The sequence below is a fragment of the Pelophylax lessonae genome (genome assembly GCF_965119305.1).
Source record: "Pelophylax lessonae genome assembly, chromosome: 8".
NCBI classification, from domain to species: Eukaryota; Metazoa; Chordata; class Amphibia; order Anura; family Ranidae; genus Pelophylax; species Pelophylax lessonae.
The window spans coordinates 51,094,580-51,110,364 of record NC_138775.1 but is presented as its reverse complement, the minus strand read 5'-3'; the positions used below and the strand labels follow the sequence as shown (position 1 = coordinate 51,110,364).

General features: G+C 37.3%; 1 protein-coding gene across 7 annotated transcripts in view; it reads left to right on the top strand.

Moving 5' to 3' along the window:
• The window catches only part of CADPS (calcium dependent secretion activator), a 706,678-nt gene that overhangs the window by 558,569 nt on the left and 132,324 nt on the right, over positions 1–15,785 (top strand). For all 7 annotated transcript variants that reach the window (XM_082264950.1, XM_082264948.1, XM_082264947.1 and 4 more), the window contains one exon: positions 6,086–6,241. In XM_082264950.1, coding sequence (XP_082121076.1) covers positions 6,086–6,241 — 156 coding nt within the window. The remainder of the gene's footprint in view (positions 1–6,085; positions 6,242–15,785) is intronic.

Here is a 15,785-nt window from a genome sequence, read left to right as displayed (position 1 = left end):
ATCTTAACACAGTTTTTAAATCATAAAGATTCAATTCAAAATGATAATAGCAATAAAAATAATAGTATTAAAACAACCTAAAATTATATAGGTAATACAATTAACCAAGTAATATCCTTAATTGAAAATACAACTTAATATGAAAATGAAATCTTAAAATTAAAATACAATACTTCTAAAAGTTACCTTTCATATAAAAAATGATAGATATGCACCCTATAGATAGGTACACCCATTCAAGTCCCAGCACAAAATTACATACTATATAAAGAAAAAAAGTAATATTGTTTAAAGATGTACATATCTAAAGGTGTTGAATTATCCATCAAAATCTTAACATATGTTCGTGTATATAGATGAAAAAGATTTAGAAGAATTTATTGTAAACTTTCACCATCTGTTAAGTGTTTATCATAATCAAAAATGAAATATGTTCTTTTAAATTTTTTGCAGACTTTTGTAAAATATAAGGCCTTAAAGCAGAGTTCCAGCCGTTTCTGTGTTTGTTAAAGGTCAGCAGCCACAAAAATTATAGCTACAGACTTTTAATAAACACAAACTCACCTGTCCCAGCATCCCAAAGCCTCACTCCTCTCCCTCTCCTCTTTGCGGTGCCAGCATCACTAGTGTGGGCACCTGGCTGTGACAGATTGTGGCTTCACAGCCGGGTGCGAATGAGCAAGTTGCACTGTTCGTCCTGAATGGCCAGGCAATCTTCTGGGACCTCTGATGTATCCCAGAAGATTGCAGGGAGGGAGGGAGGGGATAACTTCCAATCAGGTCACCATGGCGCTTCGAGCGTAAGTAGGAGCCGATACCTATCAAAACTAGGTACTCCCCCCCAAAAAAAAAAAAAAATGACATGCCAAATGGGACATGTCAGGGGGTCAAGAGTACTTAAAGCGGAAGTTCCTCTTTTGGGTGGAACTCCGCTTTAAAGTGACTTTGAAGAGTATTGGGGCTGCTATTGTTGACCACTCCTTTGGGAATGTCTGTTTTTATGGTGTTGTTTTAACTTCAGCGCTTTATGAGTCTCTAACCTGGAAGTAGTATAAAGAGAAGGAATTCTATTATTCATTTACAGCAATTAAAGGAAGATAGCACAACATCCAAGCACCTAGTATTTTTAGAAGGAGGCCAGGAATGTGAGTGCTTGTAAATAATTGTATAAGAGTACCATCAACACATGCTTCAATATTGATCTGATTCAGATACACATAAGACACAATCAAGGTTCAGGATCAACCAGTAAAGTCAATGTTGTCCTTAGGTACCCATAGATAATAGTTTGCAGTATCTTAGATGAGATGATGTCATTTGGTGAACTCTGAAATAGTTTGCCATCCACTGTGCAGAGGAACTAGCAAATGAACAGGTTGGGAAACATGTACCAATCCCTATTACTCCCCTCTAGTAATCTGGTACCAGACTCCTGCTTCTCACTCTGCCTCCTTTCCTTCACCCTCTATTAAAAGTGGTCAGGCCACGATTTCACATTTATAGAGCCCTATGTGGAGCTCCAGCGAGGGTTTGCCTTGTGCATGCTCATATCATGCCTGTAGAAGCACCTGCTTTGAGCAGCTTAAGGCTGAAAGTAGTTTAAAAATGAGCCCCCATTCACACTGCTCTGGTGCATTGAAGTACTACATGCATTTTAACCTGTGGTTTTTCGCATATTAACATGAATTGTGTGAAGGATTCCAATTCATTTTGAATGGACTGTCAACACACAACGGGCAAAAAATTTAGCTTTTTTTTTCAACTCACTACAACACAATGCACAGATGGTTGCCATCCATCTGTACATTGTTGTGCGCTGCCATACGCATGCAGTTGGGTGTACTAGCAAGGTTTGTGGCTATTCAAAATGAATGGCATCCCAACATGTATGTTGCCACCTTTAGAGAAAGGACTGTATTCTGGGCTTTGGAATTGGTTAGAAATATTACTTCTTGGGGAATTTAGTAATACTATAGGCACTTGGGGGTTTTACATTGACCATCAAGTAAGTGATATTATTTGGCTCTGATAACCTTTTAGGGGGATTACTAAATGCCGATTGGCCCAGAATAATACACAGTTTATACACCGATCAGCTATAACAAATTAATATCACTGACAGGTAAAGTTAATAACAATGATTATCTCATTACAATGGCATCTGAAAATCTGGAGGGTATTTTAGGCAGCAACTACACCACTTGTCCATGAAGTTGATGTGTTGAAAGCTGACAAAATGGGTTTTGCAATTTGTTTTGTATCGGACTGCTTAGCTGCAGACCGGTCAGGGTGCCCATGCTGACTTCAGCCAAAAGTGCCCACAATGGGCATGTGGTCATCAGAACTGCACCACGGAGCAATGGAAGAAGATGGCCTGGTGTGATAAATTATGTTTTCTTTTACATTATGTGGGTGGCCTACCTAAACACCTACCTAAACAGCTTTGGAGGTCTAGTGGCATCCATGCTGCAACAGGTCAGGGGATGTTAGTTTTTTTTTGGTGGCAAAAGAGGGACCTAATCAAAATTAGGTGGGTGGTCATAAAGCTATGGCTGATCAGTTCATGTTAAGTATTTTGTCCGCTAAAGGATATGTATTTCTGTTTGGCTGGCCTTTTGATTTACATTTGCCACACTGCATTGTCAGGAAGGTGACACATATTTCCCAGTTCAACTGTACTATTTCCTGTGTCACCTCTCCACCTCTGCCGGGTACAATGGGCAGTGAATCATTACCAAAACAGTATTTGTCCAAGACGTAATGCCGAAAGCTGAACCAGTAAAGACATTGCAGAGATTTGTGAATTAGAAGACTGGCTGAACAAAATTATGGATCTTTTTGCAGGTAAAACTGTAAACAAAAATTATTTCAACTAAGTATTTAGCCATTTTAATGCACATCTACTTGAAGCCTGCCATGCACATGTAATTGTTAGCACTGTGCAATTTTACAAACTTTACAGACCAAAAATAAAAAATAAGCCAGACAGGAAGCTGCCTTGTTTAGTAAAGCTTACACAAGAATGTTTTAGACATGTTTACTAAGAGCTTCACTGAATAAAGAGCCCGTGGTTCCTTTGAGCAGCCAATGGCATCAGCAGGAAGGTACTTTATTTTTAATCTATTTTTGTGTGCAAACTAAAAAAAAAACACATTTTTTGCTGGTCAAAAAAAATCTTTAAACACATGTAATAGAATGTCTAGTATATTTGTAAACCTTAACATCAGATAAATCATAAGAGCACATTTTAATCCGGTTATGTACTTAACCTTACTAACATACTGTTGGTATAAGTACCTTAAATATGCCATAGTAATTTGCTTCTTCTAGATCCCAAAACTTATTAGAAGAAATGGAAGTGCATCTGCCTGAGCCAATCAGGACTCTGTACTGATGTCAATGTAACGCTGGGAGCTTGATTACATGAGGGTAGACTCAACATACCACTGTGTTTAGTAATTAGGCTGACAAAGTAAGATTACCAAGCTGTATTCTTTTTCTGCGCTAGAGAAAGCAGAAGTCATGCACTTTACTATGCTTTTTTTGGCATGAGATATGTGAATTAGATTAAAATCATGGGATACTTGAGATCTTGAAATTCGTTTAGAGACAGAAGATCTTAAAATCTCATTCCAATTTTAAAGCACAGTATCATACAATGTGATTTGCATATTTCATAAAAAAATGCATTTGCACAAATAAACCATTGCAGAATGAAAAATATAGAAAATGTAATATGTCTCTTTCAGATTGCCAGCCACAAATCCAATCCCATAATTCGCTGTACGCCAGAATTTAGCTCAAGACAGGAATGGGCAGACACATGTATCGGTTAGAGCTCTGCTGCATTGCTAAGTGCTGTAAGTCTAACACAGGAACTTATTTATAGGAGAGGAGAGCAGGGAGACGACCCTGTCAATGTCTTGCTGCGCCTTCATGCTCCAATCTTCAGGCTGGGGGCAGTTAGGATACCAAGCTTTATTGTTTATCAGTACTAGAGAAAGGTGGGGTAACGTATCTGGCTATACAGCATGGCCAACATTTTGTTTTAGTACTCTGCAGACACTTGGACGTTTGAAGCAAATACCCTTTTTTTTTGGGCCAGCATAAAATGATTCCTTTAAAAATGACCCAACCTACTCTGATTGGCTGTTTAAAAAGAATTCTCATTTTCTGAGTGAATGCTAAGTTTTAGAAAAAAAACCCTAATATGATCATTTTAGAACATAATCTGCCTCCTCCCAAATAAAAAAGAAAATAAACAAAATAGCTACAAATGCCAACATTAGTGCATTTATTTACATAGTTGCCACTTTTAAATTAACCTTTATGTTAATGCTAAAATGATATATCTACATTTTAAACTATAATAAACACTCAATGATGATGATACCATTATTAGTTTAATAATTATAAAATAACTAGCAACACATGTACATTTATTAAACAGATTGGCACATGGCATCAGCTACACATCCCATCTTGTGGCAAAATATCCATATATTTAATCTATTCTATTGTGATTTATAACCAGACAAAGAAATAAATGTCATGTTCATGCTATGATTACTATATTGGAGAAAGGTAGATTAGGCATCGGTAACTGAGGCTTTTTCCCCTCTCTGTGCATGATGTGTGACACTGTTTCTTGGAAAAGATATAAACCAGTAAACTGAGCATATGATGGCTTTAATCAATCAATGAAATCCAAATTAGGCATGGGAATCATTTCAATTGTGACATTACAAAAACATAAAGAAGAGGAAAAAAAAATGACAAGAAATTTGAAATAATTCTGAAGGCAGATGGGTGTCAAAATGTTGTAGCAATAGACACCAATTATTACATTTGTGTGTATTCTGTGATTTAAAACATAAACCTTTATCGTTCCAAAACTCAATTTAGATTTCAAAAATATACATTTTTCCAAGCCTTCATTTGGAAGAGAACTGTTCGCAGAACTAAGACACCTACATAGCAAAATATTTACCATCATAGAGCCAAACTACCTGGTTGAATATCTTTTGACGCGCCTGTTTTCCTGAATTACCTTCACTGTCAAGGCACAATTTTTATTACATTTATCAGATACCTCTTTGAGTAGTAATATGACTTATTCCTAAATCATAACTTTTGTTAAAGCAGGACCTCAAGATCCTTGGCATGTTGGGAGTTTGATTTTGTTTTTTTTTTCACCCTGCAATAGCTACATGTGCATTTAGCTATGTATTGCTCTGCAGCATTAACTCAATGCAGCTGGCATCTGTCATAATAGAAACGCCTACTTTAATCTGTTTCTATAGAGGATGTCAGTACAAGTGGTACTGCATGGTGTGTATAACATCTGATAAATTGCTGTGTTAGCGTTAGTGGTATGCGAGGAGGGAATTCTCTTTGATAGTATAATTGCTGAGAAAGAAAATGTTGGAAATAGGCTAATGAACATGAGTTTCTGCATATGCTAAAAACATTTCAATAAAATCATTGTATTAATATTATGCTTAGGAGGTAACTAAAAAACACCATAATAATAACAATAATTGGTTTAATGCAATTCCAAAGTCAAAATGTCTTTATACATGTTTTTTATTTTATTTTTTTCATCTTAGATTTCAAGGTGTTTTTTTTTTTTTTTTTTTTGCAATTCCAATGATGACCTCGCTCACCACTAGTTAGCACAACCTTTTACCTAGTTTGAATCCTTTTTTAACAGTATTCTTACAGACGTGCATGGAACCCTGATTGTTGACAACTGCTTACTTTAATGTGGTGGTCAACAATCAAGGATTGTCTTCCCCAGTTTGTATCCTTAATTTCAATAACTACATACAGTGATGTGATTATTAATTAAGGACGAGAATTGCTTACAAACTATCCAGCTTTGTCTAATTTTGTTGTGATTTGCTCTAAATAAAATGTAGAATAGGAATAGGACAAATAAAATTGCAGCCCCGATGTTGGAGATGACAGTTAATTTAAGTGCCGTAGCAAAGAATAATAGGCCAAACTCCACAGAACATGCTCTCCACATCGGGCTGTGTGTTAATCATCTGTCTAAGAATGTTTTCTTCTGTTACCCTGCCAGTAATGGATCAGCCACATCAGAAGACTTATTTTGGAAACTTGATGCCCTACAAACCTTTATTCGTGACCTCCACTGGCCTGAGGAAGAGTTTGGAAAGCACTTGGAGCAGCGCCTTAAATTGATGGCAAGCGACATGATTGAGTCATGTGTCAAAAGGTATGAATTTTTCTGAGAAATTGCTTGAAATGTGGGCTAATCAGAAAAGTTTCTTGTTGAAAATAAAAGAAAATCAGCTGCCAACTGTCTTTTCCACAGTGCAGAAATGAAAATGTAACTGAGACTGTAATTTGTTGGCACACTTTTCATAACTGAAACCCTTAGTCTCTATGAATTTGATTGCATTAATTTTTGTATATTTTGATACTTACATGGTAGAAAAATGTTTCCAATTTCCTAGACAAAAACACTGATCTATAACCTTCGTATTGTGTATATAATTGAATATTCAGAACAAAATGAAAGGTTTCCAAACCATCATCAGTGTACTTGTTCTGGTAGCCCTGTGCAATATCGTATGATTTTTGTTCAGAAAGGAACAGGAAAACATCCAAAATTTTGAAATTCTTTAAAAGTTTGGGTTAGTGTGTAAATTCTTTTGGCAGTATATAACTCTATCAAAACACAAAAAATAACAAACCCCTTATTGTTAATTAACAAGTTCAGTCTACACATTGAAATCTAAGTTCTTCAAAAGCAGAAAAAAATAACTATTACATTTACTGCTGATGCAGGCTAATAATGATTAAAGCTGAACTCCAGGTTTACCTTGAGTCTTGCACAGTTGTACAGGTTCTTCTCCTGTATTGAGATTGCTTACTCTGATTTCACTGCACATTGTGAGCTTTTCATGGTATGGATTAGAATCTGCAGCAAATCAGATAAAGCCTATCTAATTTCCTGGCTGGAGGAAATCCTGCATGTTTTAGCCCTTTCCTCCCTAGCCTCTTCCTATGAAATCAAATTGCAATTTTTTCAGTCATGGGGTCATATATGAGCATCACCTCATGTAAATGCAGCCTATCTAAGAATGCCTACTCCTACAGACTGACATCTACCCTTCAAGGCATTTTAATACTTGCTTGACTCCTCCCAAGAGCCATCAGCCCACTGCTTTCATCAAGTCTTTGGGCTCTTCAGAGGAGTGCTAATGAAGTGTGCTATAATGTTTTCAGGAGGCTATGTACATCACCCTGTCAGCCTCTCCCAACTTCTATGACTTGCCTGCATTGCATAGAGATTCACCAGTTATCTCTGAGAGAACCAGTTATGATATCAATGAGTCTAAAATATATATATAAATAGTATGTAATAAGAACAAAAAGGATTTATTTAAAAGGGTGGCTGAGGGGAGGTGAGGAACCAAGAAAGGCAAAATATAAGTACATTAAACTCTGTTTACCAGTGACCCACCATCACTCCCTCCACCTCCCCAGCCAGATTTAAAAGTATGGTGTCTGCAAGCCATGGAGTATTGACATCACTCTTCTGGTTATGTTACAGTGCTTTGGTTTAGTGTTTGGCTACTAGACCCAAACACTGTCTAATGGTAAGATGTTGCATGCTCCACCAAATCCATAAGTACCAGGTATTGTGGTCACCTGCAGAGGAAAAAGGCCACTCCGCTGAAGGTGGATGAACAGTAACAGTGACAGAAATTTGAACAAATAACATTTGCAGCTATCAGTGCCAGTGTTTTACGTTGAGAGTAGTTTGTGATCAGAAATATCATCCTATGAAATTCTAAGTAATGTTGACCAGTGCTTTACTGCTTGAGCATGGTGGAGATTATGCAATAAATAATTTTTGTCCTAAACAACCCTGTGCCAACAGGAAGAATAAGGGGGTTGACAGGCAGTGGGTCAGATTAGGATAGAAGGACAGGTAAGATGGACAAATGTGGAGGGCATTACAAGGCAAAATATGGGACATGGCTTGGGTACCTGATTCAATAATGTGTCAGTGTACCTCACTCACAGCAAAATCATGGTATGGAGACCATGTTTTAAGGAAATTAGAATGTGTATTTCTCAAAATGGCCCTAAACTTCTTGTGTGTCATAGTGCTTATTATTATCTGCTTAACTTCAGTGAAGATTACAATTACATAGTGTATAAGGCTGAAAAAAAAAAACACAGGTTTATCCAGTTCAACATGCGTGTGTGTGTGTGTGTGTGTGTGATTTCTATTCTCTAACAATTCCCAAAGCCCAGTATATTCTGCTTCCTGATGAAGAAATCTAAATTTTTTTTAAGTTGCCAACACTCTCAACTAGTACCACCTCCTGGGGGAGGGAGTGCCACATTTTTACTGCTTCAACAGCAATTTCAGGGACCATAGAGTAAACCGTTTATTACGGTTACTGGAGCCACATATATTTGTACATTGTAATCATATTGCTTCTTAAGCAACTACTCTCCAGAGTTAACAACTGTAATCTATATAATCAGTCCTCATACCTAAGGTCCTCCATCCCCCTTATTCAATTTTTTGGTCCTTCACTGAACCTTTTCTGATTTAACAAAGTTTTTCCTAGGGATTGGTTACGAAAACTAAACTGCATATTCAAGATGAGGCCAAACCAGTGTTTTATAAAGGGGGAGTTGGGAGCTTCCAGTTTTTAGGTATAGTATACCTGGTGGCTAAAAATATTAAAGTTACTAGTTTTGTTTTGTGCTTGTAAAGTCAGGGGTTGGTCTGTTTAATAAAACTTACCCAAGGATTGTGGGGCAAGTTTTGATTCAAAATGAATCTGATTATGTTGTATACTCATATCCAGAGTCTCTGTGAATTGGAACACTGCCAACATATGTGGTAGAGCTTGCTGTCTTGCCTATAACCCCAAAACATAATAGTGAGGCGCTGGGGGCAAAATTGTGTATCAGGGATAATTTACGAAAAAGCACTTTATGTGCATTTCCTTGAGGCAAAATGTTGATTGAACATTTTGATATGACATATAAGATTTTGTCTCACTTAATTATTTCCAGGGATTCACTCAAGTCACATTCCCATTTAGGCATAAGAGAACATTTAGAGCTGTTTGCTGGGTAGGTGAAAACTGAAAAAAAATGAGTTACCAACCAGTGCTTTTCTTAAGAAGCATACAACTATAATGATTCATTTAAAAATGTTGGAAAATATCTGTCTGTGGAATCCACAAGTGTTTTTTAGGGTATTGGAAGGATTTAAAATTGTCATTCGATAGAACGTTTAATATCATTTACTGTTTACAATTGGAAGATCAAGCATTTTTAATAAGCTGGGAGGTTATGTTGCATACCTGATAGCAGAAGGTGGGATGAAATCAAGCTGGAGTATTTGAGTCCCATTGTGTCTGGATTTGTTGCACAATGGGGTCCAGTATGGGGGGGGGGGGCGTCTGGAAGTTGGAAGATTATGAATCATATTGTAGATGGGGTTGATCAAACTATCTTTGATATTCAGATAGAATGGTTTACATAGTTCAATGATTGTGTAGAAGGACACTAAGGGTGCCATCTGGGCTGCCATGTACTTTCTCAAATTTGAGACACTACATCTGTCAGTCAGTTTGTGGTGATATAGAACTTGAGCAGTTAATCTCGGTCTGCGCAAATTCTATATGAATTTTTTTAACTTTCCTCTGTTAAGTGTGCATATTGTGGCTGTGTATGGTAATTAGTAGGTCCCGGAAATAACAGGCAGTTTTGGAAGGTGAGAAATTTGGATGGCAAATATTCTGCCAAACCATTATATATGTATAGAATGCCAGGAGGCCGAAAGTTTCCTGAAGAAGGGAGGGTTTTTTTTTTTTTGTATAGCATGTCAAAAGAATGAGTGATATGAATACTTCAATAGGACAGTGTTGTAGACCAAGTGAAATTATAGTTTGTTTGGAAGAGTTGGTGGTTGAGGAATATGTTTAGCGCTTTTGACTTGGCCTTATTGACCCTGAGTTCCGAAATGGCCGCCAGTACTACATAAGTTGGGCAGGGTGATGTGGGGAGAAGTAGCTTTCAGTAGGATATTGTCTGCATATACCATGATCTTATCGTGTGTATTCAAAATTTGTAGCCTTGGATTAAAAAGATTAAATTGAATCGCAGAAGCAATGAACTCTAACACTAAAATGAAAAGGGTCAGCCATATCAGTTTCCCAGGATTATAGTGGAGGGTTTGGAACAAAAACCTGCATGTTTTATCAAGATATATATGGTTGGGTATAAAGGACTGTAATTCAAGCTAAAAAGTCATCATAAAAGCCATGTTTGTAGAGATATTTTTTTTATTAACATTGTCACTTTCGTTCTCATTCATGATGATGTTAAAAAGCACTAAGCATTCAAATGGCACAAACTACCAGTGTCGTAAAAAGGCCAGCAGTAAACTGCCAATTTCATGTGTTTGTTTTCTTTTTTAAAGTTTCTGATCCTGCTTTTTTGACCTCTTAAGATAGATTGCTATTTATTTGTTTAATCCACCCCCTACAGCATTGAATGCTTTTTTTTTTCCACAGATAATGTTTAGTAATTAGTGTTTCCCATATTTTGAATGACCCAAAGCAGAAATATTTAATCCATCATTTATCACTAAGTGGCTAAAGGAAAGGCATGGCCCCTTTAATAGCTAACAGGCAGTTTCAGTACAGAAAAATACCTTGAGAGTTTAAAGTGATATTTATGGTACACAAACAACACAAAAAAATGTGTGTTTTCTATCATCAAGTAAGTGATCTGCTTTGTGTTGTCACATTTTATGATAATTTATTTGGTCAGAGAATATTAAAATACAGAATTTGCCATATTATCATAGATCTTTTGAAAAGACAATTATCTAATTTATTGTAAATATGCAAAAGTATGCATACACTACAGGCTTTTTTTCTGCCGTCACAAATTTCCATTTGTTTCTTGAGGCATATTATGAATTTGATTTGTTAAGAATATTTGAAGACTTACATGATTTTTATTGGCATCTAAGAACAAGACGGCAATCTAGCCACTTGGAACCTAATTGAATTTAATCATGTTGGGCAGTTATGTAGCAGCAGAAGCTTAAATTGTAATGGTTACATTTTCATTGGAAATAAAATGTTAAAACCAAAATAGTTGGTATTTATATTTATTTGGAATGATATGGAATTATATTTATTTGCATGTGTTTTTTTTTTTTTTATAGATAAATACATTAAAATGAAGCTTTTTTTTTTCAAAGAAATTTCAGATTAGTTATTAATAAGTAATAATAATAATATAAGTATACATCAGGAGTAGTGGTGATAATTATTAGGTAGTAAACATTAGTTCATACAATTCATCTTGGAAAAGGAAAATGTTGTTAACGTTTTTAAACAAGCCAAGAATATACTAAGAAAAATATAAATCATTATACTTTAAACAGATATATTATGACATCATCATTTTAATGTTACAAACTGCCATCATTGGGGCATGATGCCATTGAAATTGATCATAATATCATGTAATACAGGAAACCGAATTACAGGTTTTATTTTCATTTTCTGAGCACTATAAATTAGGACAGATTGGATTGAATTTACTAAAGTGCAAAGTGAATTCAAAGGAGTTCATGTGTGGTGAAGGAAACTACTGAAGTGGGAAAGGGGGGTTGTCGATGATGTTCATTTTAAATATCCAATCCTGTGCAGTAAAAAGAGGTTCTTCACATAATTGAATGTTCAAAGCTAATAAAGGTTCAAGTCACTTCCCTTTACATTTGCGTAACTCAGTCGTATATTTACCTCACTAATTCAGTTCTTCTCATTTCATGTTTTTGTATCTTGAGTTCATAAAACTGGAACTGTCTGTATACTTTTCAGTTGAATTTTAATGTCCAAGAGGTCCTCATTATACTTTGGCAAGCTAGAGCAGGAGATTATTTACGTATACTTTAAACAAAATAAAAACTTCTCAAGTGTTTCAAAGCAGCTTTTTTTTTATTCTTCAACAAGCATCAAGGTTATAATTGACGTGCCAAGGATTACAGTTAGTGGGATTTGCAAATAAGACAAAAAATATACATTTTGAGGGGAGAAGAAAAAATATTAATGCAGTCATGAGGGAAAAAAATATATATATTATTACAGGCGGTCCCCGGGTTAGGAACAAGATAGGGTCTGTAGGTTTGATCTTAAGTTGAATTTGTTTGTAAGTCAGAACAGGTAAATTTTTTTTAAGTTTAGCTCCAGCCAAAAGAATAATTTTTACGTTTTTTGGATTGCATAGGGAAGGGTTAACACCCCTGTAAAATTAGTGTTGCGGTCTGTGCCCATGTTCAGAAGATTTCACCTCACTTTCTGTTCCTGTGACAACTGGATTTTGAAAATTTTGGGTTGTGGAAACAAGGATTAGTGATAAAGCTTCAGTGGAGACACCTTTTTTCCATGAGGACTCTTACTCTCCTTCCTTTCCTGTTGTCTCTCTCCGTTTGGAAGTAGTAGTCGTTTGTAAGTCAGATGTTTGTAACCTCGGGACCGCCTGTATATATTATTGGTGTACTCGAGAGTTTGCAGATTGTTTGTGTACCAATGCTAAAGGGGTGATTTGAGCTGCTGTGTAGTATTTAAGCAGCTTTTAAAAAAAATAAAGTGACTTGGATGCTTAAAAAAAAGTAGGAAAAAAAAAATCACACCAAAAAAATAGGAATCATAATAGCCAATCTAACCATTGGTGACCCTAGTCTTCACTGCCCTGCAGAGTTACTGCAGCCAAAAAATCTGGATGTGTCGGATACCTGCTTCCTCTACTATGAGCTGTGGTTCCACCCGATATGCTGTAATGTTTGTACAGATCTGAAGGGGTACACTTGTGATATAGTGGCAAGCAGGTGGAACCACAGTGCTCAGCAGGGGGGGACTGGGCCCGGGCCACTTTGATGCCCTGAAAAAAGGCTGCACCACTTCTGCCACAGACATGCCTAACGGTTTCCTGGTGAAAAGAACTAAAAAGTCCCCACTGCATACCTACTGAGTGTGGAATGAAGACAAGGACAGAGCACAGGCCCCTCCCCCAGCATGGATGGTGTAAACTGTGTCTGAGCAGAGATCGGTTTCATGCCCCACTGGAGACTCTCCTCCCCCTGGCAGCCCCAACCAAGCTATCCCAACTCCCCCCAACTGCTTCCCCCTGCCCAGGTTGGGAACCCGGATTCAGCCGGTGAGTTCAGAGTACCTGGAGCAGAGCTTCAGCCTTAAATGGGGGTCAAGAGGAGACGAGGAAGAGGGAGAGTGGAAGGGGGCTGAGTTGCTGCACCATGGGCCTCTGGTTTGTACTTGCTCCTGGGCTGAAAGTAGCCAGTCAGCCCCTGGTGCTCAGCAGGAGAGGTAGGCATCCTACACACCAAGGTTTTAGATGCTGAAGACTGTTTTTACTGAGATAGTTGTGCAAGAGTGTGAAGATTAGAGTCATCGGAGTTGAGACTGATATTATTATTCCTATTCTTTTACAGGTTGGCTTTTTTGTTATCTTTTTTGGCAACAGAAATGCTGTGGGTGTATTATAATCTACTGGTCAAAAATATTTCACAGCATTGTAAGGGCTGTCCTTGCTGTTGGCACAGAATGTTCTGTATTGGTTATTGACCAGTGGCAAGAAATGCCCAAATTTAAATGTGCTGCCAAATATAAGAAATTGTTTAACACAATCTTGTCATTTGCATACATATTATGATATTTCTGAATTTATAGCCTATAACATAAATAGCAGTTTACATATGTGCAGGAGTGGAGTAAATATTCTTTTTTTCACTGTCAGTTGGAATATATTGTAATCAGTATAAACACTTCTCCCAAAGTTTTCTATTTCTAAACTGATTGGACTGATTAGGTTTGCACAGATGGTGGTAGGACTTTTGAGGCACTACAAACAAGTAGATATTTTTTTTATAACATAGTAATAGATCATAAATACATTTTATTTATTCAAAACTCAAGTAAAAACACATTAAAATCAAAACAACATGTGTGCCCTAAACCCATACAGCAAGCTGTATCCCCTGCTAAGGATACACTTAGATAAATATACAATGGGTAACCTCATATACTTCATAGCGCATCTCTTTTTATTGCAGTGGTGATAGGCTGTGTTGAAGTTAAAAACGTTTCCCAAATTCCTATTTCCACTTCCTCGGTAGCATTAGAGGTTCAGAGCAACTATAATAACAGTAAAGTGGATATTCATACCACTGTATGAATAATTATAAGTCATTCCACAGTACTTTCCACCTGACCAGGGAATTTTAATGCTACAGAACCAGCACTCAGGTGGAGACCATCACGATGGCAGACCAGTTCAATTTAAATTCCTAATTACATACAAAATAAATTAGAAAAAAAGTCAGCCTAAGGGTCCATGTACACGGGATGCTGGAAATGGCCGTTTAGGAGCAGTTGGGCCTTTTTTTCAGAAGCCCCTGAACCCATCTACATTTTATCTGTCCATGTACACCAGGTCGTTTACAGTCATTTGCAGGCAGTTGCGTTCAGGGACTTTTTTTAGAACGCAATTATTTGCGTTCGAACGTGTGTTTCCCGGCATTTCAAACGCACAAACGCGTCCGAACGCGTCTGAACGCGATGCCCTACGTTTAGCGTTCGCGTTTTTCCATTTTAAAGGGGAATAATTTTTTTGACCTCTAGGAACGCTTCTAAACGCAAACGCCCGCAAACGCTGCTAAACGCCCGCTAAACGTGGGTACAAACGCGACTGAACGGACGTTTCAAACGTCCTAAAAATTCCAGCATTCAAAGGGACTTTTAACAACGTCCCGTGTAAGGGACTTTTAACAACGTCCCGTGTACATGGAGACTTACTCTATTTACAAAGTTTAAGCCAAACTCCAGGAAATTACAAAATGATCCTTTGCAATGGGGCTGCACCCACGCTGCAAGGGTAAACTGTTTGTTTATTATAGCAGAGAGAAGAAGCACTTTAACTTACCTGATCCTCTGCTCCCCTGGCAGATGGCACTTCGGTGGTGGACTTCACATCATCATGTCCAAGGCAAGGCTATGAACCGTGCATTGGTCTTGATGATGTCATGTCTTTAGACCACCAGAGCATGGGGGGAGAGGACACCTCAGGGACTGGTCTAGTAGATCAGGTCAGTAGATTTTCTTTTTTATGTCCTCAAGACCTAAATGAGTATAAAACCCTGAAGTGTGGACACAACCCCACTGCAAGAAATCATTTTTAAGTTTCCTGAAGTTGGGGTTTAAGTAAACATTCACATTCCTATGTGAACAGTCTCCAGTCCATTAGTTAATCAACCTATATGTCTTTTAAATAAATGTTCAGCTACAAAATATATAATGTTTCTTACCCATTTCCCCACTATGAGTCCTGGTGCCCCTAGATCCTAGGAAATCCATGTTTGAGCAATGTTACTAAACATGTTGAAGTGAATAGGCAGGTGTAAAGTGAATCACTTCTATAAGAAAGCTGACAGTCGTCTGAGCAAATGTAAACAAACACTTTCCTTGTCCATGCTGGTGCTGCTGTTGACACATGACATAGCGTGCCAGCAAAGAAAGGGTTAACGTGTTTGCTGTCTTGAGGAGCTACATCCTTCTGGGTTTGTCAAATCCCCAGTACTCCAATAGGCACTGTGATTCCTCCAGCTAAGCGCAGTGCTACTTTTCTGTCTTCTTAATGCCTGCCTGTAGGAATGACAGCACCCTAGAAGTAACTGGAAAAATACATTT